The 25,598-nt window shown below is 50.9% G+C and overlaps 11 protein-coding genes across 11 annotated transcripts; 4 read left to right on the top strand and 7 right to left on the bottom strand.

Annotated features, from left to right (window-relative positions):
* Positions 1 to 206: 206 nt before the first annotated feature.
* On the bottom strand, positions 207 to 2,100 carry KD926_006489 (cytochrome P450; the record flags this gene model as incomplete). Its single annotated transcript, XM_053099479.1, has 6 exons — positions 207 to 619; positions 729 to 1,346; positions 1,400 to 1,468; positions 1,555 to 1,639; positions 1,706 to 1,831; positions 1,891 to 2,100. 6 exons carry the CDS (start codon positions 2,098 to 2,100, stop codon positions 207 to 209), a joined length of 1,521 nt encoding a protein of 506 aa, XP_052956746.1.
* A 762-nt stretch (positions 2,101 to 2,862) lies between these two features.
* Positions 2,863 to 5,815, bottom strand: KD926_006488 (snoRNA-binding rRNA-processing protein PWP2; the record flags this gene model as incomplete). The annotated part of the gene is made up of 5 exons (XM_053099478.1): positions 2,863 to 4,690; positions 4,745 to 4,992; positions 5,043 to 5,538; positions 5,600 to 5,712; positions 5,798 to 5,815. The coding sequence occupies 5 exons, from the start codon at positions 5,813 to 5,815 to the stop codon at positions 2,863 to 2,865; spliced, it is 2,703 nt and encodes a 900-aa protein (XP_052956745.1).
* Positions 5,816 to 6,249: 434 nt separating this feature from the next.
* On the top strand, positions 6,250 to 7,781 carry aspC (septin CDC12; the record flags this gene model as incomplete). The annotated part of the gene is made up of 7 exons (XM_053099477.1): positions 6,250 to 6,300; positions 6,370 to 6,383; positions 6,444 to 6,486; positions 6,546 to 6,708; positions 6,777 to 7,087; positions 7,144 to 7,652; positions 7,712 to 7,781. The coding sequence occupies 7 exons, from the start codon at positions 6,250 to 6,252 to the stop codon at positions 7,779 to 7,781; spliced, it is 1,161 nt and encodes a 386-aa protein (XP_052956744.1).
* Positions 7,782 to 8,272: 491 nt separating this feature from the next.
* KD926_006486 (WD40 repeat domain-containing protein) lies at positions 8,273 to 9,554 on the top strand (the record flags this gene model as incomplete). The annotated part of the gene is made up of 4 exons (XM_053099475.1): positions 8,273 to 8,330; positions 8,389 to 8,733; positions 8,913 to 9,476; positions 9,532 to 9,554. 4 exons carry the CDS (start codon positions 8,273 to 8,275, stop codon positions 9,552 to 9,554), a joined length of 990 nt encoding a protein of 329 aa, XP_052956743.1.
* An 855-nt stretch (positions 9,555 to 10,409) lies between these two features.
* KD926_006485 (serine hydrolase domain-containing protein) lies at positions 10,410 to 10,786 on the bottom strand (the record flags this gene model as incomplete). The annotated part of the gene is made up of 2 exons (XM_053099474.1): positions 10,410 to 10,636; positions 10,684 to 10,786. The coding sequence occupies 2 exons, from the start codon at positions 10,784 to 10,786 to the stop codon at positions 10,410 to 10,412; spliced, it is 330 nt and encodes a 109-aa protein (XP_052956742.1).
* A 481-nt stretch (positions 10,787 to 11,267) lies between these two features.
* On the bottom strand, positions 11,268 to 12,268 carry KD926_006484 (DUF917 domain-containing protein; the record flags this gene model as incomplete). The annotated part of the gene is made up of 4 exons (XM_053099473.1): positions 11,268 to 11,684; positions 11,739 to 11,811; positions 11,870 to 11,965; positions 12,027 to 12,268. 4 exons carry the CDS (start codon positions 12,266 to 12,268, stop codon positions 11,268 to 11,270), a joined length of 828 nt encoding a protein of 275 aa, XP_052956741.1.
* Positions 12,269 to 15,731: 3,463 nt separating this feature from the next.
* On the top strand, positions 15,732 to 16,946 carry KD926_006483 (uncharacterized protein; the record flags this gene model as incomplete). The annotated part of the gene is made up of 4 exons (XM_053099472.1): positions 15,732 to 15,815; positions 15,969 to 16,264; positions 16,317 to 16,381; positions 16,489 to 16,946. The coding sequence occupies 4 exons, from the start codon at positions 15,732 to 15,734 to the stop codon at positions 16,944 to 16,946; spliced, it is 903 nt and encodes a 300-aa protein (XP_052956740.1).
* An 895-nt stretch (positions 16,947 to 17,841) lies between these two features.
* On the bottom strand, positions 17,842 to 18,798 carry KD926_006482 (SDR family NAD(P)-dependent oxidoreductase; the record flags this gene model as incomplete). Its single annotated transcript, XM_053099471.1, has 3 exons — positions 17,842 to 17,873; positions 17,932 to 18,111; positions 18,183 to 18,798. The coding sequence occupies 3 exons, from the start codon at positions 18,796 to 18,798 to the stop codon at positions 17,842 to 17,844; spliced, it is 828 nt and encodes a 275-aa protein (XP_052956739.1).
* A 524-nt stretch (positions 18,799 to 19,322) lies between these two features.
* On the top strand, positions 19,323 to 20,324 carry KD926_006481 (aldo/keto reductase family protein; the record flags this gene model as incomplete). The annotated part of the gene is made up of 1 exon (XM_053099470.1): positions 19,323 to 20,324. The coding sequence occupies one exon, from the start codon at positions 19,323 to 19,325 to the stop codon at positions 20,322 to 20,324; it is 1,002 nt and encodes a 333-aa protein (XP_052956738.1).
* Positions 20,325 to 20,475: 151 nt separating this feature from the next.
* Positions 20,476 to 21,395, bottom strand: KD926_006480 (SDR family NAD(P)-dependent oxidoreductase; the record flags this gene model as incomplete). Its single annotated transcript, XM_053099469.1, has 2 exons — positions 20,476 to 21,216; positions 21,285 to 21,395. The coding sequence occupies 2 exons, from the start codon at positions 21,393 to 21,395 to the stop codon at positions 20,476 to 20,478; spliced, it is 852 nt and encodes a 283-aa protein (XP_052956737.1).
* Positions 21,396 to 22,246: 851 nt separating this feature from the next.
* On the bottom strand, positions 22,247 to 23,798 carry KD926_006479 (ACT domain-containing protein; the record flags this gene model as incomplete). The annotated part of the gene is made up of 3 exons (XM_053099468.1): positions 22,247 to 23,225; positions 23,277 to 23,668; positions 23,754 to 23,798. The coding sequence occupies 3 exons, from the start codon at positions 23,796 to 23,798 to the stop codon at positions 22,247 to 22,249; spliced, it is 1,416 nt and encodes a 471-aa protein (XP_052956736.1).
* Between the last annotated feature and the right edge of the window lie 1,800 nt (positions 23,799 to 25,598).

Below are 25,598 nucleotides of genomic sequence, written 5' to 3'. Positions count from 1 at the left end.
GAGCAAACTATAGATCAATTCAAATGAATGCCATTCTAGTCACTTAATCTACCTAAGTAGTCATGACAGGACAAGTCGCGACAAAAACAAACCACAGGTAAGTGGACTCTGCACGTCTAAGCAATACAGGTCAAGGTCAGCCAACAGGTACAATTAAAAGAAGATCAGGGGAGCAATCGCAATCAAATAAAGGCAAGGAATTGCAATCAGATCTTCACGCCACGCTCCTTGATCAGAATGCGAGTCTTCATGTTCGGCATAATGTGATCACCGTTAGTCACATTGGGAGGACGACGCTTGGTTTCCTTTTCAAACTTGAAGTCGTATTCCATGAGGAAGCGACTGAGGATAGCCTTGATACTATTAGTAGCGTAGAAGCGACCAGGACATGCCTGACGCCCGTAGCCGAAGTGCATGTTGGTGCGACCGATGGTAACCAGGTAGTTGGGGGAATCAACGTCGTCTTTGCACCACCGCCAGGGATCAAAGTGATCGGCGTCTTCGATGATCTCGGAGTCGCGCGACATAGGACCGGAGGGGAAGCAGATGTGAGAGCCCTGGGGGAGGACGAAACCATCGGAGAGAGCTATTTCTTCGAGGCAGATACGTTGAGCAGTCACTGAGGTCGATGGATTAGTAAGAGTGGATTAGAATGAGTGAGGTGAAGGGAAAATTAAGATAGAGCGAAGGAAGTAACAAGGTGGAGGGAGTAAATAAAGAGAACATACCTTCAGAGGTAGGGTTGAAACGGTGAGACTCGCGCAAGAAGCTATCCATCTTCCGCATCGAAAGCAACTGAGCCTGAGTCGTCCCTTTCCAGCCGTCCGTGAGAACCTGGGGGATCTCTTCACGAATCGTCTGGAGAACATCAGGCATGAGGATCAGGTCATAGATGGCATGAGTGGTAAGCATGGTACTAGTGTGCACGACTGCCAACGCAACGACGGTCATGATACCCTGGGAAAGGACCTCGGGGCGCTTGTCATACTCGTTGTCAGCAGAGTCCATCATCCACTGGATGAAATCGTCAGGCTTGACCCAGTTAGGGTCGGTCGCTTCCTTGATACGACGCTCCTTGATAATGGGCACAAAGAGCTTGTCAGTGGCGTAGGTCAACTGCTCGGCCAGCTTGCGAACGCTAGGTAACCACCTGGCAATGATGGGACGCACGACCTTGGGGAAGGGACGAAGCAAAAAGATAGTGATGCCAACGTTGTTCGTGTAACGAATGAGCAGGTTCAGCCAGTTCTCATCACGGCACAAGTCATCGCCAACGATGATGCGGGAAGTGGTGCGGCTCATGAGAGACAGGATCATATCATAGATGCTCACGGGCGCCCAGCGATCTAGGGGTTGTTAGCTAATGATGAACAAGTAACCTGAATGTGACATTTCATACCTTTACATTCAGGAAGCACCGTGGGGAACGCGTTCGTCAGTTCATCGATGGTGCGTGGGACAATACGGTCTAAGATGAGATGTCAGTTAGGGCATTCTTGTAGCTTGACCTAAGTAGTCAAGCACAGAGGGATTGTCTAGAGGAAAAATACTTACTCAGAGCAGGAGTCAGCTTCTTGGCGACCGTGAAGGCAGGCAGCTGGCTGTCCAGGAGAATATTGATATATTCGCCAAGCACGTTCTAGAGTGCAAACCTAACATCAGTAAGGGAGTAAGATGAGTGCGATGGAAAGTTTTATGCACGAACCCGATGTTGAGCATGGAGCAAGCTGATCTTGCTAGGCGGCAAAACCTTGATCTCGTCCATGTACTTGTCAGGGAGAATGATCAAGTCTCCATCAGGCTTCAAAATCTGGAACGGCTTGCCCGCAAACTACAGACGTTGTCAGTGAAGGAGAACTCCGCTATATTCCGCCAAAAGAGGATACTTACGTGAGTGTAGCCATACTGGACCATAGCAGGAGCATCGATGAAGAACAGGAGACGGTTAAAGAAGTTGGGGAGAAACCTGTTGAACTTGACGGTGGGAACATCAAGATATGACTTGCTATAAGGACGAATGGTGAGATAGAAAACAAAGCAGGCGACCAGGTAGGCCGGCCACATGCTTCTATTAAAGGCCCAGTCCATGGCGCCGAACATTGTGAAGGATTTCAAGATGAAAAAGACTGGAGAAAACGAAGGAAGTTCAGTTAGGAAGGGGATAAGATGGAGCGAAGGTAGGAAGCTGGGTGAGGAAGGAGAGAGAAAGCGGAAGAAGTCGATGGGGGGAGAGGAAGGGTTCTTTTATACAGACAGCAACGTGAATTCTCCGATCCAGAAACTTGGGAGGCCGAACCAGAGCCCAACAAGAGGAGATTCCCGGCATTAACAGACATGAGATAGGGCACGGGATCCTCACCACACGCACTAGGGGATTGCTGCACTCTCTTTGGTGGACGCATTTGGAATGTGCCGAGGCCAGACTGCTCTGCACAGCTCGTGGAGAGAGAAACTTGGAACCGTGACCAGGGTTGACGTTGGAAATATTGATAGTGAATCTGAGAACTGGAGGCCAGATGGGCCGAATGGGAGACAGGCAGTTTATTGGGTGCAAGCGTGACAAGCATTACGCAATGCATCAAACAAAGAAAAGGATCTAGGATGAAAAAGAAGAAAGAAGAAAGAAGAAAGAAGAAAGAAGAAAGAAGAAAGATGCGGGAGCATCAGCAGGGATATAGAAGATGTTGTGCGTTATGTAGTTCTCTATCATGAAACCAAACAGACTTTTGAGCTGCCTCCTTTTATCTTTCCAGGTATATCATCCCACAAATAAACGCCAAACGCAAATGCAACGGAGCCAATGACTGGGAAGAGATCAAACGCAAGGGATATAAGTACAAGCAAGACATGTAGTCAAGTCAATCATTCCAGTCCAATCCAGTCGGCTTCCCCGTCCTCTGCCGGCGTGTCCTCGGCAGCAGAGGTGACGACCTCGTCATTCTCGAGGGCCATCATGTCTGCCGCCGTCTTTTGCTTCTTGTTGGCCACTACCGGCGTCGACAGGAGATAGTTGAGATCGTAGACGTTTTTCTCCGCCAGCCGCTTCAGGTTCTCTCGAATATCGTCCAGGGCCCGCTGCACCGCACGGAGTTCCGAGGCATAGATGCCCGAATTGTCTTTGAAGTAGCGTCCATGGCTGCTCAGGAGAGATTCAATCCATACCAGGTTGAATTCCAGATGGGGGGTTTCTTCGGCAGCGTGGGCTACATACCGAAGGAGGCGGGGGAGATAGACCGTGGGTACGGCGCGGACAACAAGGGCAACGTCGGCGGGAGGGATGCCTTCATGCACCACGCGAATGAGCTTGGCCTCGTTCAAACGGAAGGCCATGATCAACGCCTTCAAGAAAGTATTGTCGTCGTCCACCGTATTCGTCGCGCGCGCCTGCTTGGCGCCCTCCAGCGTGGCCAGGATGTTGGCCGGGGTGATATCGATGTCGAGGTCGAAGGGATCAAAGACGAAATCCGTGTCCAGGCTATAAATGAGCAGTCCCTCGGTGGAAGCCGCACAGAACGCGCGTCCGGCGGGAGAGAAGTCGACCGCTGTGACACGCACTTCGGGTCGTGTAGTTCGAGCGCCGGCATCGCCACGTTTGGCGCCGGGCAGGCTGCGATCAACGCGGGTCTCATGGTCCGATGATTCGCCAGTTTCGTCGATAAGGCCGCGCGGGCCTGCTTCGGTCAGGTCGCGACTGTTAAGGATCTCCTGGGTGCCGTCAAGCGAGGTGTTGGCGGAGACAGTGTATTTCTTCACCATGGACCCTGTCGTCACGTCATACAGACAGATGTACTTGCTATTTCCGGCGGCCAAAATGCAGCTGCCATCCGCGCTGTAGGTGATACAGTTGAATGATTTGTTCCCGGCAGTGTTTGCGGCCGTCTGGCGGTCCTTCAGTTTGCGCCCTCCGGAGATGTCCCGGCGTCCATCGACGCCTCCTTGTTGCACGGCATCAGCAACTGACCAGAAGGTCAGCTGGCCATCGAGTGTCGAGGCGGCAACCTGCTGTCCATCGGGCCGGAAGGCCACACTCAGGACGTCCGACATGAGCTGCAGGGGCTCGCTAGTCTGAGATCTGCCAAAGATACTCCAAAGACGAACGGTATGATCCCAGCTACCGCTAACCAAATGATTGCCATCGGAGGCAAATGCCAGAGCGGACACGGGCCCTTCGTGGCCCGACAGCTGGTCGAGCAACTGTCCTGTCTGCACGGACCACACATGGATATCAAAGGAGTCGGGGGAGCCTGCGCAGATCACCTCGCCGCTGGGGTCAACGGCCAGCGAGGAAAAGGACAGGCGAGATGGCGCGGTGAAGGTTCGGAAATTGCGGTACCGGATCAGATCCCACGCCCTTATGGAGCCGTCCAGCGATGCAGTGAAGAGAACACTGCCCTTCTTGGCAAACTGGCAGGCACTCACGGCGCTGGTGTGCTCGGTAAACGTCACGATGCAGAACCCGGATTTGACGTCCCAGACCTTGACCTTGCCATCATCGCTGGTAGTCACGACCTTCTGACCGTCGGGAGAGTAGACAAGTGAGTTCATGGAATCCAGGTGACCCTGCTGCTTCAAAATGTACGATTCCGATTGCCACTCCCACACGAGCAATTGGCCGTGCTTGGAGGAGCCGAAGGCAAGCCACTCGCCCGATTTGTTGACCGTCACGTAATCGATGTTGCTTTGAGATACACTAGATGTTGTCAGTCACTTGCTTGGTTTCACCCCAATAAAGAATAGATATTACCTGAGTTGATGAATCATGTTGAATTCCGGCAAATCATAGAGCCCGAACAATCCGTTGGAGAAACCGACGATCAGAAGATTCGTCGGCGCATGGAAGGCAGAGCAGTTGACCTTGGCGTCGTTCTGGTTGAAGAAGTCTTTCTTGACAATCCTCCAGCGGGCGTCGGCGATATCCTCCATCGTATCCGGGTCTTTTTTCGAGACGTACTCCCATCTGAAGAGCGCACCGTCTTGACTGACCGTGTAGATCTGGTAACGTCAGTTGCGATCCGCCGGAGACGAGTATACACAAAACCTACCGCCTCTTGGTCCGCCGAGAAGTATGCCGCCTTGACACCCTGACGGTGGCCCGATAGCGTAGTGGGCTCGAACCCCTCCTCCGGATCCATACTCCATACTCGCGCCGTCAAATCCTTGGAGGCCGTCAACAAGAAGCGCGAATCGCTGGACCACTCGATACTTTGGATGTCGTCGAAGTGACTGGTGAGTTCACGGTGCAAGATAAACGGTGCAAATTCAATCTCGCCATTGTTATCGGCACCGGGCGACGACGGAGTGTGCCAGATTTGCAATCGTCGCCCGACTGCTACGGCGAAGTGTCGGCCGGAGGGGGAGAACTTAAGGGCGGAGACACGGCCTTTGAAGGAGAAGTGATGGATGACGATTCGGCGACGAAAGTTGGTCAAGATGGCGCGGCCATTCTCGTCAATGGAGAGCAGAAGACTGCCTTGCGGAGTAAGATCTAGACGGTCGATATTGGTGCGATGCGCGAACGGGAGGGTGTAGGAGGTATTTCTGCGCGCAGGATGTTTAGTACATGTCATCCAGGCGACCAGGATCGAGAGAGAGGACGTACTGGACCAGGTCAAAGACCGAGACCTGATTGCCTACTGGCGACAGCAGAGTAGTGCCATCGGGGGTAAAGAGGAGATTTCCTTTGCGATAGACCGTCCCCAGAAGGTTGGAGAACTGGCACAGTGTCAGCCGGAGGGGGTCTGAGGAGGAGAATGGAGGATGCTGGATATCCCCCGAGTTAATCCAGAGTCTCACACACCTTGAAATTGGTCTTCATGGTCGCCGACTGCTCAATGTCTAAGGCCTGTCGGATCTCAAAAAATAAAATCGAATCAAAAGACTCCCGACGGAAACTTCCCAAAACGAACAGCTCCGGTGGTTAATCCGGCGCCGAGACCGGCTAAGCCCATCGGGACTAGGGCGTCCCCGGAGCAAGTCACGCTCGCTTGTTTGCTTCTGTTTGCTTTCTCCAGCAATTCAGGGGCAGCGACTGCCAACTCGAACGGTTTTCGATCTTCTTGAATCGTCTCCCTTTCTTCGCTCCCTGTTGGCCCGTTTTAATTTACTCCCCGGCCTGCCCTGCTTGTTTACTTAGTTTCTTCCTTTCGCTCGCTTACCCTTCCTCGATTCTCTCCATTGATCTCATCGTTCGGTCCTGTTCATCGATCTGTTATCATCCTCTCTCCCACCGATCAGCCCTCCTTGACTATCATGGCCTCCACCGCAGAAACGGCTTCCGCATCCCCCATCGGGATTGCCAATGTAAGTGATGCCATTGAACTGGGATGAGCAGGGATCAATGAGCCTCGATACTAATTGCATTCATAACAGCTCCCCAACCAGCGGTATGTTCTGATAGGCTCCTATACCTAGTGGAGGGGCGGATCCTAACTACAGCTATCCAGACACAAGATCGTCGCTAAACGGGGTGCGGCCTTCACTGTCATGGTTGGTAGAATCTATTCCTATCGTGACAACACGGACCAAATACTGAACTACGAGACTAGGTTGCTGGAGAGTCGGGATTGGGAAAGACCACGTTTATCAACACCTTGTTCTCGACCACCATCAAGAACTACGCCGACCACAAGCGCCGCCACCAGAAGCAGGTTGACCGTACCGTCGAGATTGAGATCACCAAGGCCGAACTGGAGGAGAAATTCTTCAAAGGTGGATAGAACCCGACCCTGTCATTCCCCTCATCGGAGTGACCCGCTAACGCTGGATTGCGTCCTTAGTCCGCCTGACTGTGATCGATACCCCCGGATTCGGTGACTATGTCAACAACCGTGACTCGTGGCAACCCATCATTGAGTTCCTCGACGACCAGCATGAGTCGTACATGTTGCAGGAGCAGCAGCCCCGCCGCACGGAGAAGATCGATATGCGTGTGCACGCTTGCTTGTACTTCATCAGACCCACCGGACACACCCTGAAGCCTCTCGATATCGAAGTCATGAAGCGCCTGAGCTCCCGTGTCAACCTGATCCCCGTCATTGCCAAGGCCGACACTCTCAGCCCTGCCGACCTGACTCGTTACAAGCAGAGGGTAAGATGCCAGCCTGTCTAACATTAAAGGACGGAGACTAATCCATTCCGGTGTAGGTGCAAGCCGTGATTGAAGCCCAGGGTATCAAGATCTATACTCCTCCTATCGAAGAGGATGACGAGCACGCCGCCACCCATGCCCGCAGCCTGATGGCCGCCATGCCATTCGCCGTCATTGGATCCGAGAAGGACGTTAAGACCAGCGACAACCGGGTTGTTAAAGGCCGTCAATATGCCTGGGGTGTTGCCGAAGTCGAGAACGAGGATCACTGCGACTTCAAGAAGCTGCGTTCGATCCTGATCCGCACCCACATGCTGGATCTCATCCACACCACCGAAGAACAGCACTACGAAGCCTACCGTGCGCAGCAAATGGAGACCCGGAAATTCGGCGAGGCCCGTCCTCGGAAGCTGGACAACCCCAAGTTCAAGGAGGAAGAGGAATCTCTGCGGAAGCGATTCACCGAGCAGGTCAAGGTCGAGGAACAGCGGTTCAGACAGTGGGAGCAGAAGCTCATCTCCGAGAGAGACAGACTCAACAAGGATCTGGAAGCCACCCACGCTGCGTATGTTTTCGGAACCCCATGCTACTTCTACTTGTATCGACGTACTAACAGGGTGACAGGATCAAATCGCTGGAGCAAGAGATCGATGGTTTGCAAGGCTCCTCGACCCGGAGCCATGGACGTCGTTAAAAGGTATATCTTTTGGATCACCGGGGAGTGGCTTTCTCGGACAGTGGGAAAAGCAGGAGCAATGCGCATTTGCCTAGATTAATATTGTTAACTTTGACTACCCCTCTTCACTTTCCTTGTCTTCTTGTTTCTTTTTCTTTTTTTTTTTTTTTTTCGGATTTTGTACTCAGGGAAACCATCCGATGGGCAACTGTCCTGCCTCGTATTCTTCTGGCTTTCCCTGTTCTTTCTCTTTGCTTTCTGGAAGCTAGCGATGGTCTGTCTACATCTTGATAATAACCCATTTGTACTCCGTAGCATGTCAATACAGATTTATAATTTGTCTTCTATCTTCTGTCTTACCTTCAATAAGCTTTGGCGGTGAGGAGCGTCAATATGTCGGCGGTGAGCGAAGCTCTCCCTCCACTCGGCCTCGGCCTGAATCTTATCGCCCTTCTTCCTCTGTATATCCATTGCATTTAAAAAGGAATCGATCACAGAACGCAAGGTCAATGACCGCGAACAAATCCTTCCCCACGGAGCTAGCTCACACTCTCAAAACACACAATGGTAAGACTCGCTTTTTCTACCCATTTAACTGTCCAGCTCTAACTCTCGTCCCCCTCAGGTCCCGTAAACGCCATCACCTTCTCCAGCTATCCTGGAACATACGTCCTCACCGGCTCCTCCGACCGCGCCATCCACCTTACCCGGGCCCTTCCCAACAGCAACAGCAAGACGACGGGTCCTGTCGAAACCACATCCCCGATCCAGAAATACGAAGCGCACGGATATTCGGTTCTCGACGTCGCGGTAGCATCAGATAACGCGCGATTCGCGAGCGTCGGCGGCGATCGGCAGGTTTTTCTCTGGGATGTTGAGCAAGGCGGCACGACGAGACGGTGGAGTGGACATGGGGCGAGAGTCGAGGCAGTGCAGTTCGCGGGGGAGGGGGATTCGGTAGTTGTTTCTGGTGAGTTCTCCTTTCGTTCTTTCATCTGGAGAAATGCATTCTCTCTGTCAGTGATATGGATGGATTGGGTTGAACCTGAGCCTGAATCCTGGTGTCTATATATAACAATTGCTTTTAAAACGCGGTGGACCTGGACACTGGACTGTTTTTATGCTAACTTTTTTTCTTGGTATCTACAGGAAGCGCCGACACAACCATCAACCTCTGGGACGCGCGCTCCAACAACTACAAGCCGATCCAGACCCTCCTAGAAGCCGGAGACACCGTATCGTCGCTACACGTGCACATGCCGACATATTCGATCGCCAGCGGGAGCTACGACGGACGGGCGCGCATCTACGATATCCGAATGGGACGGGCGTCGGAAGACGTGTTCGCGCACCCGGTGACAAGCGTGCGGTGCTCAGCGGACGGAAATGCGCTGTTAGTGTCGACGCTGGATAGCCGAGTCAGAATGATGGATCGGGCAGATGGGAAGTTGTTGAAGGCGTTTGGTCAGGAGGGGCAGGGGTATCGGAATAGCGAGCTGAGGATTCGGTCGGTGTTTGCGAGGGGGGACGCCGTTGTTCTGAGTGGGAGTGAAGCTGATCCGACGGACAAGGGAGCCGAGGCGTATGTGTTTGCATGGGATGTGTTGAGTGGAGAGGTCGTTGCGAAGGTTACGGCTGGGAGGGGAGTCAGGGTGGTGAGTTGCGTGGCGTGGAATGAGAAGGGGGGATCTTGGGCGGGAGGATGTTCGGATGGTGAGTTCTTGATATGTTTTATCTGAAGAGAGAGAGGTTGCTAATCGTTGAGCAGGATCCGTCAAGGTATATCAGTGAGATGGCATATGCCCACCGTATATCTACCGAGGTGAGATCAGTGTATGTATATCACCACCGATGTTCGATTCTTGACTACACCTACTACTGGACTGTGTCAGTCCATTATATTTACCGTCTTTAGCTATGATACCCAATTCATTTTATAAACACATGTCAGGTCGTATCCATCACTTCATTCAAACATATCCTCAGACAAGTACCGAAAAGCCTTTAACGTCCTGCTTGATGATACCTTCATCAGATATTGGCACCACTGCATCTCGCTTCGGCTCTAACTTCAGTTACAATTGCCTTGACAACCGTAGCGATTGGCAGCCAGACTGGCATTGGAAGTTTCAATTTCCCAGCATCCATATGGTTATGGACGATTGCCACCGCTATCCTGTCCCTGATATCAGCCCAAAAAAGACACCCTGAAATCCCTGGGACGTAGATGATCTCCCGGTGATCCCCAACAATCGGATAAGAAAGCCCATTCTCCCCTCCAACCAAAATTCCAAGCGCTCCGGCTGGGATTGGACCCCCAAAGTTCTCATCCAGCATCCCTTCTCGCGGTCTTGGGAAGTTCTTGAAGGGGTCATCGAGAGTAATGTCGCCCATGCCGTACATTTTCGCAATTCGGTGGAGCTGAAGGTCAGGTACACCAAATTACAAGTCCTTGATTCCTAGCGGCTCAAGAAGCTCCTCCCTGACAAACTGGTCAAATGGCCGATGCTGCGGATCTGTCCTGCAGATGACCTCTTCTAGGATCCAACCGAACGACAGGGAATGGTAGCAATTGGTGGACTCGGGAGGGAACACCGGCGTGAAACGGGCGATTCTAGAGGTCACTCACTCCCAGTCGCCTAGGAACTATTGGGTCAAGCCGTCCGGCATTTGAGGGATACCGGCACGGTGCGAGAGGACATACTCAATGGTGGTTTTGTCCTTGCCGTTGACGGCGTACTCCGACCAGTACTTCGCCACGGGGTCGTCCACGTGCAGGAAGCCCCGTTCGGCTTGAATGAGGACAGCGAGCGCCGTGATCCCCTTGCTGATTGAGTAATAGGGGAAGAGCGGTCTGGTCCCACTGGGAAACTCTGTTCGACATTGGCAAATCCGGCGTGCACTTCAGCAATGACCTTACCGCGGAAGTAGGCTGTCATCGAGATGCCTGTCACCCCACAGTCGAGTGCTGACTGCAGGGCTTTGGCAATGCGCAGATCGCTTGCTGAGATGTGGAAGTTCATTTTCGTGCTCAACGGAAACATAGGAGAACAGGTATGCTGGCCGTGTTCTGATCAGGGTGAGGAGATCGTTGGTAGTGATCTCGCATTTGGATGTGTCATACCAGCGTTGTCCCCTCAATTATTAAGGGGTTCTTCACCTCCTGGGGCTGATTAGAAAGGGAAAATATCCGCAAACTAATCGTTGTTCGGCTACCTACCTAGGCGTCGGGCTTTGCTTTCGCCACCGAGTTCCAGATTCTCCAGTTAGAGGGACAAAGACAGAGGTACGGTGGATCGGAATGAACTCTTTCGCTTATTGATTTACATGATGCTATCCAACTGTTCGGATATTAGAATCGCACTGATTGATCAAGGCCCACTGATATTCATTGCAGTTATCTACATGAGTTCTTCAACTCATATATCCCTGGGAGACAAGTCAAGGTCTTGTTGAGAGAATGAGTCTATGCGGCATACAAGTACTCATTCTGAAATGGGATAATCATGTGATCCTTTTTTCCGGTGGCACTGTACTATCCTTATCTGCATTCGAAGGCACCAGTAAAGCACTACCCATCGTGTACCCATCGCCGATTGCGCGTCGTACGTCGATGATTTTACCCTCGAACAGTAATTTTCCGGGAGTGCTCGTAAACTGCTCATATGCTGTCAGAAAGTTGGCCTCAAAGATATCCAAGATATGAGGTAAACTTACAATGGCATCAATGGGCTTACTCTTGTTCTTTCTAGCTAGGTGCACCGCTCGGCCAAGATACCAGGCTTGAGAGGCGGTGTTCGGAACCGCGTACTTTCGAATGATGTCGCCTGTCAACGGTCGTGCGCAAACTGCACAGCCCGAATCAACCTCAGTAGCTGTGACTCGTAAGACATCTTCCACACGAGTGGCAGAGTCTGCTTTCTATTATATGGTCAGTCTTCTCTAGTCCGAGAGTATTATATGACATGGACTCACCATCAAAATTGAAGTGTTACCCCTGGCATCGGTGAGTGAACATGCAGTGATGGGCCGTAGAGGTACAAGGTCGCTATTCCAAATCAGAAACCGTGCTTTCGGAACAGATGGGGACAGACTCACAGTGATACATTGTGGGAAAGACCCGTACCATCGTGTCGCCATCAATGACCGGGATATCGTATCCTAACCCCATTAAAAAGGTGCTCAAACCATTCCCACCACCACTTCCATGCGAAGTTAGCCATAGAGCTCTCGCCTCCCTCTCATGGATAGGTTGTCACTTACATTTCGTCGGCCAGTACTGTCTGGCACGAATCGATGTTAGATACCTTACTGAGGTCGCCCAGATGAGCTGCTCCAGAAGCAACTACGATATCCGTTGCGGTGAGGACAGGTCCCCCGAAGACGAGAGCCTTCTCGATCAAGAAACACCCCACGCACTCAGGTCCAACGGTCACATCACAGCTATTGGGGTCTAAGTGAATCTTGCTACGGCCGCCCAGGCCGATACACACCACTTCGGGCATAGAGAACGCTCAACTTCAACGAAGTTCGGCGCTTGGCGTGGGAACCCGGATGGGAGGAGGGCGCACACGTCTGTCGTGGTGCCGCCCAATACGGTCAACACATGGAAAAGAAGAAGCTTGAGTCTTTGGATTGCATTATAGTATGCTTTTCTTTCAAAAAAAATTCTCGATACCTGTTCTGTGAATATTTCCAAGGGTAGACCATCAACGAACACTGCCCTTAATTGAAACTGAACAGTAACGTAACTCATAAACGAGCCACAGAGACTGCGCGCTGGTACGATTGTGGATACCTGACAGGTAAGGCCACCATAGCGACAGTCTTGCTGGGAATAGCACTGTCAGATATCAACCCTCCACCTCCTCGGTCGAACAGCTTCATTTATCCTATTTTGGACGTTATCTTTATCTTCTGTTTCTCCCTCTTAGCCCACCTACTCAGCGCAGGTGCCTAGCACAAATGACACTATCAGAAAGGGGTTCACCCACCATTGCGGACTTAAACAAACGCACGGCACATACCTACCAAGGCATGATCCCATAACCCGGTACATACTCGCCCTGCCTACAGTCTTCCCCCACTCTTGTCGACCTGAATGTGGGGAAAAGACACGATCCATCGAAGTTCGGGTCACGCTAAGACATAAAACAGAGAAATAACCGCAAAAGTGGGCCTCCTCGCATTAGATGGAATCCTATTCTTTTGATCCGGCTAATCATTTGTCGTAGGATTCCAATCATTTCGCATCAGTCATGGTACTCTGGTCCCCAGATAAGCTATCTCATAGAATTCTGGACCTGGAGGGGCAAAGGCCGAATATAATGCTTTATCTTGATATACCCCGTCTCAGCCAGAGACTTCTTCTATAGTATCCGATATTTGCCCTCCTCTCCCCCATTCCTCGACCCATGCATTGTCCATCTTCAGAGACACATACAGTACTTATGATGACTCTGAGATAGACGTGAATACCGGACTAGAACCATCCGAACGCAGTTCGTTTGGTATACGAATGCTGGTGTCGTAGTTTAGGTCGAACAGCCGTTGACTAAAATCCATGTGACTGCTATCAATAGAGTCCTCTGGTGGCATGACGGCGAGCTGTGGCGGGTTGTCAGGGGCATAGGCAGTTCACTATCAACCGCCGTGAAAAAAGAGTCATCTAGGTGACTGATGATCGGGGACATGGGGAATGACACAGCAAAGAATGAATTTAAGTCGTGCTGAGAACCGTAGATGGCCTCATCGTTCTAGGCGGAGGTTCTCGAGTAGAAGGCGTTCGAGTGGCTGATGGTGGTTGAACGATTTTGAAGTTCCTCAGTTCGCAGCTATCGCCGTGCTTCCAGCATTGCGTGCATTGAGGTCGTTTATGGTCACACTTCAGGACGGACAATTAAATATTAATATCGCGTTCACCATGCCCACTACTCACGTCGAGAGATGGATGTAATACTGACTTTCCTCTTTTTACGGGCACACGGCAGACATGCTCCTCTCATTCGTCGCCTGGGAATGGGATTCAACGCGTACTCTATCAAAGACACGCGATGGTGGGCGTCAGCGTGGTGGCTGGGTGGACAAGGTATCAGGGGTACGGCTTAGGGAACAGGTAGGGCTTGTCGGCCAGCCTCCGGGGAAAGGCGGGACCGAAGTCCATTGAGTCAACAGTCAAGAGTCAAGAGTTAGGAGGATGTAGGCTAATTACCGCGCTTATGAGACTGTGGATTGCTGACTCCGGGGCTGCTGGCTGCTCCCAGGTGGGCTTGTTCATCGTCCACCAATTGACATTGCTTGCTCGGTATGGAGGACCGAGCCAGTACTGCAGAGAGGTGCATTTGCAGCCTTATCTTTCCTGTCGTTCCTATCTTTCCTATCTTTCCTATCTTTCCCCACCCCCGCATCTCGTGGTGGTAGAATCGGTGGATTCCTCTTGGATGGATGACGGAGATAGGATGAGTTCCGCATTCTTGGCCAGTCCGGAAAACGGCGTTTCCTCCACATTTCCGGTCACATGTTCTGTTCTGGCCTCTCAGACAGTATGCTCAAGCATGGCATGAGATCTATCAAGCCTTTCTACTTCAATTATCCAGGTGTCTATACTCTGGACTAGAGCCAGACCTAGTCACTCCCATTTCATACATTATAGATCACACGAACACTAGTTACACTAGTATAAAAAATCATCGATGAATTGATTCTCGACTCATCTCAGCTGAAGATCTCAAATCCTTATTAGAATATAAGTTGAGAAAATACATTAGTAGATAAAAAGTTGTTGTATTATGCCAGCCTGACTATACCGGTTTGTCTCATGGGATTTCACTTTGAATGAAGTGTGTCTCAAGGGATAGCAACTATGTACATACATACTATGTACGCAATCTGCCAAACGTACGGCAGGAACCGACAATAAAATAGGCCATGAACGGCTTTAAAACAGAAAGATGTGAGGATAAATAGGATAAGAAGATAGAAGAAGAGGGAAAAAGTAATTTTACTATCTTAGTTACGATCTAACAATTCCCTACTGTAAGTTATTTAGTTCTACTTCACTCCCTACGTATTCTCTGCTTATTCCCTGTGCATGATCACCGCATGTCCTAGTAAAAATTCATTATCTCATTTACCACATTCATTCTCTACACCCGATATCTTTCCCTACGTTGTAGAAATAGTATGCAACTACTACAAGTGAAACAATGCACACAGGACGAACGTAGGCAGTAGCTAGTCGGTCAGTCACTACAGATTATACGGTGAACGCAAATTTAAAGAAAGTAAGTGAGTTCTCTCCTCTTACCAATTCTTATTATCTGCCAATTGATCATAGCAAAGGTGACAGTCCCTTCTATTCCGGATAAATCTGCCCTTCATCTCTAAACGATCATTAATTGTTATGTTATAGCGTTAGTGAGTGCTAGTATCCCTAATGTAGAATATGGTCTATATATCAGCTCCATTCAACTTGACGTAGCTAGTCAGTCGGTGCACAATTGGTTCTCGTAGATCCGATGCACGCTGAAGGAATTGTTTACATAGTCCGTAGACGCGTCACCATGTCTCTTTCTATCATCGGGAGAATTCCCGACGTCTATCATCATCCGCCGTTTACTTTCTATCTTCCCCAGACTTGATCCACCTATAGCGCCCAACCCTGTGGCCCGGCCCATGTTTCCCCGCTTCTCGGGGTTATGTTACCGGGGTAGATCTTGCATGGCGTATGCAACTCGGGATATTCCCGAAATATCATCAGTTTCACTCGGATGTGGAACCGAATGCCTTCTATAAAAGCCCGTTGCTTCCCTCTCTGATAAACACATTTGCACCATACTTTCTGTCTGGTTCTTAGAACTGACATTCATGTGGCTATCCAACATCCACGAAGACTTCCTTCTATAGTTCTCAATTATCTTGCTTTAAGTAAACAGTTGAATCCTCTACTCCCTGCAGTTCAATCCTAAAATGACCGAGATGACCAAGAAAAAATATGATGATATTGTAGATCCAGGTCGCCTGCAGCATGGAGAAATGCAACCCGCTGATGCTGTTTTTGGCGAGATCAACGAGGATGGACCCAACTATCGCAATTTATTTGAACTTATCTAAAGCTTTTTTCCCAGTCTTGCGTCATGCAATCTCCAACTCCTCCCCTGCAACGGCCTATTGAAATTAAAACTGAACTGACCTTATCTCTACTAGGTGACATGGCTTGGAGCCGTTGCGGTCATGACGAAGACCCAGATCGGTCTCGGGGTTCTGTCCATCCCAGCCAGCTTGGATACGCTTGGTATGATACCAGGCGTCATTGTCCTCGTTGTCATGGCCGTGATCACCACTTGGTCAAACTACATGATTGGAGTCTTCAAGCTCCGACATCCCTCTGTCTACAATATTGATGATGTCGGGCAAATGTTGTTCGGGCGTCCTGGCAGAATTATCCTCGGGTCTGTTGACCATTTCAATCGCCTTGAATGCTATGTCTCTTCACGGAGCATGTACGGCTATCTTTGTTGCTGTGGCTACTGTTGCGGCCTTTCTTCTGGGTAGTATCCGGACCCTTTCTCGCATCAGTTGGCTTGCATGGGTTGGAGTCATGTTCATCATTACATCCAGTAAGATTTCTATTTCTATTTTGGCCAATCAACTGATGGCCGCGAAAAAAGCATTCACATTGGGGATTACTGATGATGCCGATGATGCTAAATTTGTTCTTATATAGTTATTGTCCTGACCATCTCTGTGGGCCTCCAAGGCCGACCCTCTACCGTTTCCCAGACTCAGCCCTGGGAATCCGACTTCCAACTCACCAGCAATTCTCCGAGCTTTCCCGAGGCCATCTCCGCGGTGGCCGCTATTTTAAATGCCTACGCCGGCACCCCGGGTTTCTTCGCCATTGTATCTGAGATGCGCAATCCTCATCACTATACTCGATCGCTGCTGATCTGTCAGTCGGGCGTCACGGTCCTGTATCTCGCCGTCGGCATCACGGTTTACTATTACTGCGGCTCGTATGTCGCTTCGCCGGCTCTTGGGTCGGCTGGGTTACTGATGAAGAGGGTTTGCTATGGCTTTGCTCTGCCGGGACTTGTGGTTAGCACGTTTCTATTCGTCCATGTAAGACATTGCATTCTCTCCTACCTACCTATTACCTATCTACCCCGTGTCTGGAACTGTTAACCCATGCCCTTTTTCTTCCAAGCTCGCCGCCAAATACATCATCCGCTTCCTGCACGGATCACCGCATTGAACCAAAAACTCCGTCCCCCACTGGTGCGCCTGGTTAGCCTGTACATTCAGCATCTCCATAATCCCCTACATCATCGCCAGTGCGATTCCCGTTTTCAACGATATAGTATCCTTGATCGGGGTGTTGTTTGGATCTTTTCTGTCCCTCCAGCCGATGGGCTGTATGTGGCTTTACGATAACTGGGGGACTCGCCTTCGCTTACAGGGGAGGTCGGAGAGAATCCGATGGACGTTCATGTTGTGTTGGAGTTGTTTTGTCATTGCATTTGGTTGCTTTATCATGGTTTCAGGGACTTATGGGGCTGTGGTCAACATTAGGGATGGGTATAGGGAAGTTGGGGGGCTGGGGGGCAGCGGCCGTGGTCTTGTGATGATAATTCGATTTCTATCTAACCAGTCTGCCTAGTATGACCGACCCTAACTTGAGTGAAATACCTCTGAGAAGGTAGTTAAACACTGTACCTTTAATATAGGTATTGGTGGATGAAGTGGAGCTATCAGATTTACATATTCATTTTGCATATCTCTGCCAAGTTCCTTGAATATAGTCTCGCAGGGGTGGGATGGAATCCAAGAATCGGAGTCAATGGCTTTATATATGCAAATATCATCTACTAACACAATCTTGAAAGCTGCTGTCGAGTGAACTACCTGTGCTACTACTGATAGAATTGCGATATATATACTCGTTGTAGATGAATGCACTTTGTCTTAATGATACCTCGAGTTGTGCTAATGAGAACTATATTGAGAAGTTTTTGCAGCGTGTAGGGACCCATGAACCCCCCGACAGAGCTCACTGTGCAAAAAATAAATAATATCTGTCTCATTTCCGAGCCGAGCCTGCATGCAAGCCACCTATCATGGGGTTAGCATCTCCACAAGGAATCTACTCAAGTAAACCTAATAAACTGACCGGTAACCAGCATGTCTGCACCCGTTGTGAAAGCAGCGGCGTCGCTGAGTAGGTAGCACACCATCGGCGTCAAGTCCTCCGGGACACCTAGTCGTTGAAGCGGTGCCCCCTCCCTGTACCAGTCCAGCGTGACTCGCTTCTCTCCTTGCAAGCGCGCGAGAAGAGGGGTCATAATGGCGCCTACTCAAGCCTCCACCTGTTAACGACATACTAGAACCTAACAAACCAGAGATCCGTTTCGATTCACTTACCCGGTGAGATACTGTTGACTCGAATCCCATACTGACCGAGTTCCCCAGCAAGAGGACCCACCAAGCCCTTGACAGCTGCTTTGCTAGCATTATACGCCGACTGGGGCTGCACGGGGACGTAAAATCCCTGACCGTTGACACTGGAGATGGCAACGATACTGCCCTGGTTTTTAGATTCGACTAGATGTTGCGCGAGGAGCTTCATCGTCCAATACGTTCCCAGGACGTTCACGTTCAGCGTCCGCTGCGTGAGCTCCCAGTCAGCCTCGAGTAATGGCGTGTCTCCGACGATGCCCGCTGCGGTTAACCCGCCGTGCAGCTGTCCCATGGCGTGCAGGGAGCGGGCGAACGCGCTCTCGAGAGATGCCTGATACGTCACGTCCCCTTGGGTATAGAATGTCTTGACGTTGTAACGTGCCTGGAGACTGTGGAACTCTTCTACCGGTTCGGTCGCGGTGTCGATTACTGCAATACCCCCGCCCAGTTGGGCGATGGCTTTCGCGCAGGCGAATCCAATCCCTCGGCCGCCGCCGGTGATGAGGAAGTTTTTGTTGCTGAGATCAAACCGGTCGGTCACTTTGACCTCGCTCAGCGCGCTGGGATCAACGGAAGACATGATACGGAAGGATTGGGATACGAGCAATAGTGTAGATGTGTTGGGTGAGGTCGCGGAAGACTATGGTACGGATAAACCTGAACAGGAGGCATGTATAAATATCGCCTCTATACGAGCACGGATTCGTGTCCGACATGCTGGAAGGGGGTCTCATTTTCATTGCCTTGAATGGCATGTATACTGAGTACATACGATTCTCCCCAGCAGTGGGGACGGAGAGACAAGGGATCGCCAGCTCCCGAAGGTCAGGCTTCCCCGCAGTAAAAACTTACGAATGACAACCTGCACCGGATATTTTTACCATTTTTACCATTTGGGTACTGTCTAGATCCTCGGATCGGGTGCCGTAGTACGATGTGTCTCGCATGTTCCCTACGAAGTGATATAAGCTCTTGTCATTGCCATCGTTATCGACGGGTGGAAAGCGAAGTGTTGGTCAACATTCAGTATATCAACCCTTGCCTCTTTTCAATCCAACCACCCCTTATACACACTATATCCCATTCTAGGCAATCAACGCCACGATGACCAACGGAGAATCCTGGAAGAGACCTCGTGTCAGTCTCGGTCTTCTCACATTTGGCCCCGACGGAACCGAATCATACGGCTCCCGAATCACATCTCTCGACGAATTCAACGAATGCCTAGACTATCTCCAGTCTCGAGGGTACCACGAAGTCGACACCGCGCGGACCTACGTCGGGGGCCACCAAGAAGGCTGGACCAGACGTACCGGGTGGCGTGATCGAGGCTTGAAACTGGCCACCAAATGGTATCCCTATCAGGCGGGTGACCACGCTAGAGCGATCGTCAAGGAAAATCTCACCAAGAGTCTGAACGAGCTAGGCTCGGACAGCGTCGATATCTTCTACCTGCATGCGCCCGACCGGGCAACGCCGTTCCAGGAAACGCTGGAGGCGTGCAACGAGCTGTACGAAGAGGGCAAGTTCCGACAACTGGGCCTCAGCAACTACGCCGCGTGGGAGGTCGCCGAGCTCTGGACCATCGCGGACCAGAAGGGCTGGATCAAGCCCACGATCTATCAGGCCATGTACAACTGCCTGACGCGGGCCATGGAGGAGGAGCTGGTGCCTTGTTGTCGGAAATACGGCCTGGAGCTGCTCGTGTACAACCCCCTGGCTGGAGGGGTGTTGAGTGGGCGGTACCAGAGCAAGGAGATCCCCGATGATGGCGGGCGGTATTCCACCTCGGATCCGGTGGTCGGGGCCATGTACCGCGAACGGTACTTCAAAGATGTCAACTTCGAGGCGTTGAAGGTCATCCAACCGGTCGCGGACCGGCTCGGGTTGACGCTGTTGGAGATCGCGTTTCGATGGCTCGTCCACCACAGTCAGCTGCGGGTCCAGGATGGCAATGATGGAATCGTGATTGGAATCAGCTCGCTAGCCCAGTTGAAGAGTAATTTAGACGACCTCGAAAAGGGACCGCTGCCAGATGAGGTGCTAGAGGCTCTGGATCTCGCGTGGACAATCACCAAACCATCGTGCTCTTTATACTGGAGGTAGACTATATGGGTAGCTTGAGGGAAATGCATCTTTTGGTTGTTCCCAGTCATTACCTACCTATCAGCAGTTCTAAATCGACCTCGTAGCGTAAAGTCGCTACTGAGTAGATACAAGGTACCAGGTCTCTCTACTCCATACCTGAGAATAGAAATCAATACATCCTCCACCCCCCACTCACCGAAACAACCTGCCCCGTAACCCACCTCGACTCCTCGGCACAAAGCCACCCCACAACCGGAGTAACATCCCTAATCTCCCCAATCCGTCCACCATCCGCCGGTGTCTCCTCGACCTGTCTCCTCACCAACCCCTGATCGATCCCATCCAACATGTTCGTCTGCACAGGGCCTATGTTCACCGCGTTCACGGTGTGTCCGCCCGCGCCGAGCTCGGTGGCCCAGCAGCGGGTTAACCCTTCCAGGGCGGATTTGGAGGAGCTGTAGAGGGAGAGATTATTGAAGCCGCTGCGGGAGGCGACGGAGCTGATGTTGATGATTCGGCCGCCTGCTCCTCCGGCTCTTGACTCTCTTGGGGTGTGTTTTTGGGATGGGAGGTAAGGCAAGATAGCTTGCGTGAGAAGAATCGGCGCAAGGACGTTCAGGTTGAATGTATCACCGTAAGTTGTCGGGGTAATGTTGGGTAATGGGGAAGGCGTGGATACGGCGGCGTTGTTGACGAGGATGTCGATGGTGGAGGTGTGGAAGGCAGAGAGGGTGGTGGTGATGATGTGTGAGGCGGAGGTGGGGATGGTGAGGTCGGCTTGGATGGCGATAGCGATGGCTGGAGATGGAGTTGTGGATGAGGTGGTGGTGTGATTTGGGAGGGAACTGATTTGGTTGACGAGGCTGGTTGCGAGGGCGGTGCTGCTGTTGGAGGTGTATGTGATTGCGACCTGAATTTTTGTTAGTTGAGCCTGTACTCCGAAGCATGTGGTAGTATAGTCATGAAGCAGGGCCTTACTCTCGCGCCCCGTTCCGCCAAATCCAAAGCGATGCCAGCGCCAATACCTCGCGATGCGCCGGTGACAATGGCGATTTTGCCCGTCAGGGTTTGCGGCTTAGGAGGTTCCATTGCCTGGTAGTATTTGTAGCGTTGGTTCAATTTGTGTCTATTAGGTTATCAATCGCAGACGAATTATAAATATGAATGTAGGTATGCTGTAGCATGTAGACCTAGACAATCTCATCCAACATACATCCCTTAGCTCGTATCTTATAAGTCCTTGGGAGTGAGGACACAAATGGAGATAAATCCTTAAATCCTAACCCCGAGCACCGTCTACCCACATTTAATGAACTTCACCAACAGCGTCATGTACATTGACCTCAGTAGACCAAATGAATCCTTCGAGGATCCACGGTGTACACCGTAAGTACTCCGTACACGTAAGTCCGGTCATCCTCCAGGACTCTGCCTCAAATGGAATATAGAATGATGATCATATTCCGTAAATCAGAGCTCCATTGCTATACATGAATAGAAAGATAGGTAAGTAGATAAATAGGAGGTAGGTACAAAAACTGCAAACCCCGCTGCAATGACATCCAAGTATTCATAATCAATCACAATTTCAATCCAATTCGCTATAGCTGTTAGCTGCTCTGTTGTCGTTCTCTCTTCTTTCTTGTTAACGCAGAAATATAAGTATAAAGTAAATTGAAAGAAAATGCGATCATAAAAGAAGGAAACGAAAGAAAAGAAAAAAACGAAAGAAAAGAAACAAACATGGTATCTGATTCCCACGTAACCAAAAAGAACTTTTTTTTTCATGCAATGCCAAATATCCCGCAATTCGTACCTCCCAAAGAAGAAGAAATGTACCTGACAAGGGCATAGAGAAGATATGGTCTACTCAGTCGTATATCGTGAAAACCATACTGCGGAGAGCAAACCCCACATCTGAGAAACACTCTACCTCCATCTCACTCATCTCTCGTCCATTGACTCTTCTCTAGAGCATCGACCGCGCGATTCAGCTCGTGCTCACCAACAATAATAGTCCCCGCGCGAGCCGTACTCAAAAAGCTAATCTCCACTGCATCAACAGCGGAATCCAAATCTGGCTGCAGACGATGGGTAGGCGGATTCGTGGATCCGTGAAGACTGCGACGCCCGAAACTAGGGCTAAGCGATTTCACCGGCCCGCCGGACCCGACGCTGGACGAGAGAAAGTGCTTAAAGGAGCTATCGATCGACGAGCTGCCGTTGAACGATTGCGACAGGATGGTCGATGAGTCGGTGAAATCGTCACGTCGCGTGGCGTCTGCGAGGCGCCCGGCGACGCCGCAGACGATGCCCGTGGCTTCTAAGGGGAGGCTGCGTAGGTCGAGCATGATAGGGACGAGGATCTCCTCTTTCGAGCCGAGGAGGAGACTGGTTTCTTCGTCGGAGTCGCCGTTAGATGTCGGGTCGCGGGAGAAGCGCGGGAGTAGGCGCTTTTCGAGTAGAAGAGATGCGGCCGGGTCGGCGGCCGTGAGAGTCAACGAGAGGAATCGCGGCTTGTCCACGACGAGGACCACGGTCAGTGCTTCACGAAGGATGGAGATGGAGCTGGCTTCGCTGCTGTAGGGGTGATGAGCGGCACATTGGACCAGACGAAGAGATTTGTCAACGCTAGGGACAATGTGGTTCCTGCGGAGAGAGGAAAAGGTGCGCGTCTGCAGTTCATCGAGAGACGAGGGTGGAGGCGTCGCTGGCGGAGAACCGAGACTACTCGATGAACGCGAAGATGTGGGACTAAATAAGCTATTTGATTGCGCCTGGTTGTTGCTGATAGTAAATGCTTCGGTCGACATCTCGAATTGAAAGCCTCGCTTCTCCAGGGCTTTGATGACGTGTGCCTTGCTGCGAAGAGGCACGATGATATAATCGGCGAAGTAGGTGGAGATGAAAAAGATGGATCTGAAAATGTTAGCACAATTCTAAGACTCTAGAAGACCAGGATCCTCATACATTCCTGCCATGGCCAGAGGGCTCGTCAACTCCAGCACTCGCTGGCCCGCTTCCAGCCCTTCCCCGTACACCTGCATCGCAATGAAATCGTCCTGGCTAATGGACGGCCGACTCTGTGAGGACGAGCTGGTATTCACAAAGCGTTCGACCAGCGGAGCAAAGTACTGGTTCGCCAGCTGCCGCGGGCACATGATGGAGCATTCGACGGGAGTGATCGAGAGGTTCAAGAACGCCGGCTGCGCACGTCGCGACGGATCTGTCTGGCCGTCGTCCCCATATTCGCCGCGAATTTCATCCAGCGAAGGCACTTCATGGAAAAGCACCTGAAGAATAGGGTTCAAGAAATACGGATATAGGTCGAGCGGGATGTGGACCAAGGCTAATCGGTCGTCCTGTCAATAAGGCCGGTTTAGCGACGGCCATACGAACTCATACGCAACTGCAAGAACTAACAAGAGGAGAGAGGGAACAACTCACCATGAACTGGACCTGGGCCGAGACGAGTGACAACGACTGGTCCATGGCGTCGAACAACACCAGCACCGGAGCGATCTAGGATTATGACCAACAATCTCCTCTCGTACAAACAGCACAATTAACCACACCAAGTCTTGCTCGAAGCAGCTCCGATCAAGTTGATATTTGAACAAACCGCACCTCCCAACCGTCGAAATCTCCGTAGATAGTAAAAGAAAAAAAGTAGAAACACCAGTGGAAGAAATAAAAACCACGTTGATGACCTTCACCACCGGATATGATTGGGATGGTGAATAACTGAGGACCGAGAAAGGGAGAATTTCTTCCGTCTTTGCATGTCGCGCGTTGGCAAGGGGGACGTATGAAGCCTGTCGGAGGAGTAGTTCATCGACCGCCCTTCGTTACGCCATTGCCCGGGGAAATGATACCAAGGCAATCCGACCAGCACGCAAGAGAGCTGAAGAGGACAAGGCGGATGAGGATCGCGATGATCCAGAAAATAAGAAAACCTCCGACCAGAAAAGGGCACTCAATCTAAGTAAAAACCCCAGGGTGACTCAACGGGGATTTCAGCTGATTAAGGAATCTAAGATTCGTGGGTCAGGAAATGCCGACAAAGAAGGGAGAGAAAGAAGGAAAAGATAAAGAAAGAATTGAATCCAATTTTACAACAGGGACCTGAAAGAAAAGAAGGAAGGAAAGAGAAGAAACGAAATGAAAAGCTTGACAGCGACGACTTCAGTTTCCTCCTTACAGACCCATCCCCATCCCCATGCAACCTTTCCAGTTATCTCTCCCAGACCAACGCATCGCGAAGAATCAAACCATGACAATCAAATCAATCAATCAATCAATCAATCAATCACTCACAGAATTACCTAACCGACGGGTCTCCACCGACCTTATCAACTGCTGCAGTTTAAGTCTGGATCGCCCGCGCTAAACGCTGCTACCGACCAATGCCCCGTGCTGGCTGATACTGCCCGGCATGTCCAATGAAATTGATGATAATGAAGTCGGGTTGGATTGTCTTGGTTTCTTCTGTTGGTTCGGTTCTTTGCTCTCTCTGTCGCGCTCTCCCCGCACTCTGATGTCGTGCGAGCTAAATGGGCTGTTGTCAGGTACGCTCGGTCACACACAGGAGCCACCGCTGCATGGCGCTCTCCCCTTGGCAAAAGTCCAGGAACTGGAGACGTGCAGTCCGGGGCGACCAGTAGGAGGGGCGTTGGAAGTTAGAAGCTGACGCACAGACAGACAGGCAGACAGGCAGGTCAGACACTAGGAGTTCGAAGTACGAGAGAACTTAGACGGAGAGAGAGGGAGACACAGTGGAGACGGAGAAGAGAGAACAAAGAGGAAGATGAGATGGCGATGATGCGATGATTATGGCAGCATTGTCACCCGAACAGTTCTCCCTCTCTCTGTCTCTCTTCCTCTATCTTATGATCTCCATTCTTCATCCCCAAGTCTATTCGGGTGTTCTTGGTATTCTTGCCACCAGTTCATCGGACGATCGGCAGTCATCATCCGATCATCGTCATTCTGCATCCATCTGCATGCCTCCCCTCATCGACAGTCTACACCGTACTTCGTAGTCCCAACGAAATCTCGATCCATACGTTTCTCTTGATTAATCACATTGTGACCTCAAAGATCCACTACCGATGACCTACTTATGTTTATGGTTACATCCATCTCCTTTATTTAGTACAGGAGAAATAAATATGAAAGATAAAACCCTCAAAATCCTCCGATCTGACATAACAGTCCTGTCCTGGTTGGTGGTGGCAAGACAAGAAAAAGAATACCAAACTGCAAACGCCCGCAATGCACGGCACCAAAACC

This window comes from Aspergillus affinis (genome assembly GCF_023601865.1).
Source record: "Aspergillus affinis strain CMG 70 chromosome Unknown NODE_34_length_287566_cov_88_205910, whole genome shotgun sequence".
NCBI classification, from domain to species: domain Eukaryota; kingdom Fungi; phylum Ascomycota; class Eurotiomycetes; order Eurotiales; family Aspergillaceae; genus Aspergillus; species Aspergillus affinis.
Note: the sequence above shows the minus strand (reverse complement) of the source record. Positions and strands in the feature narration are given on the sequence as shown.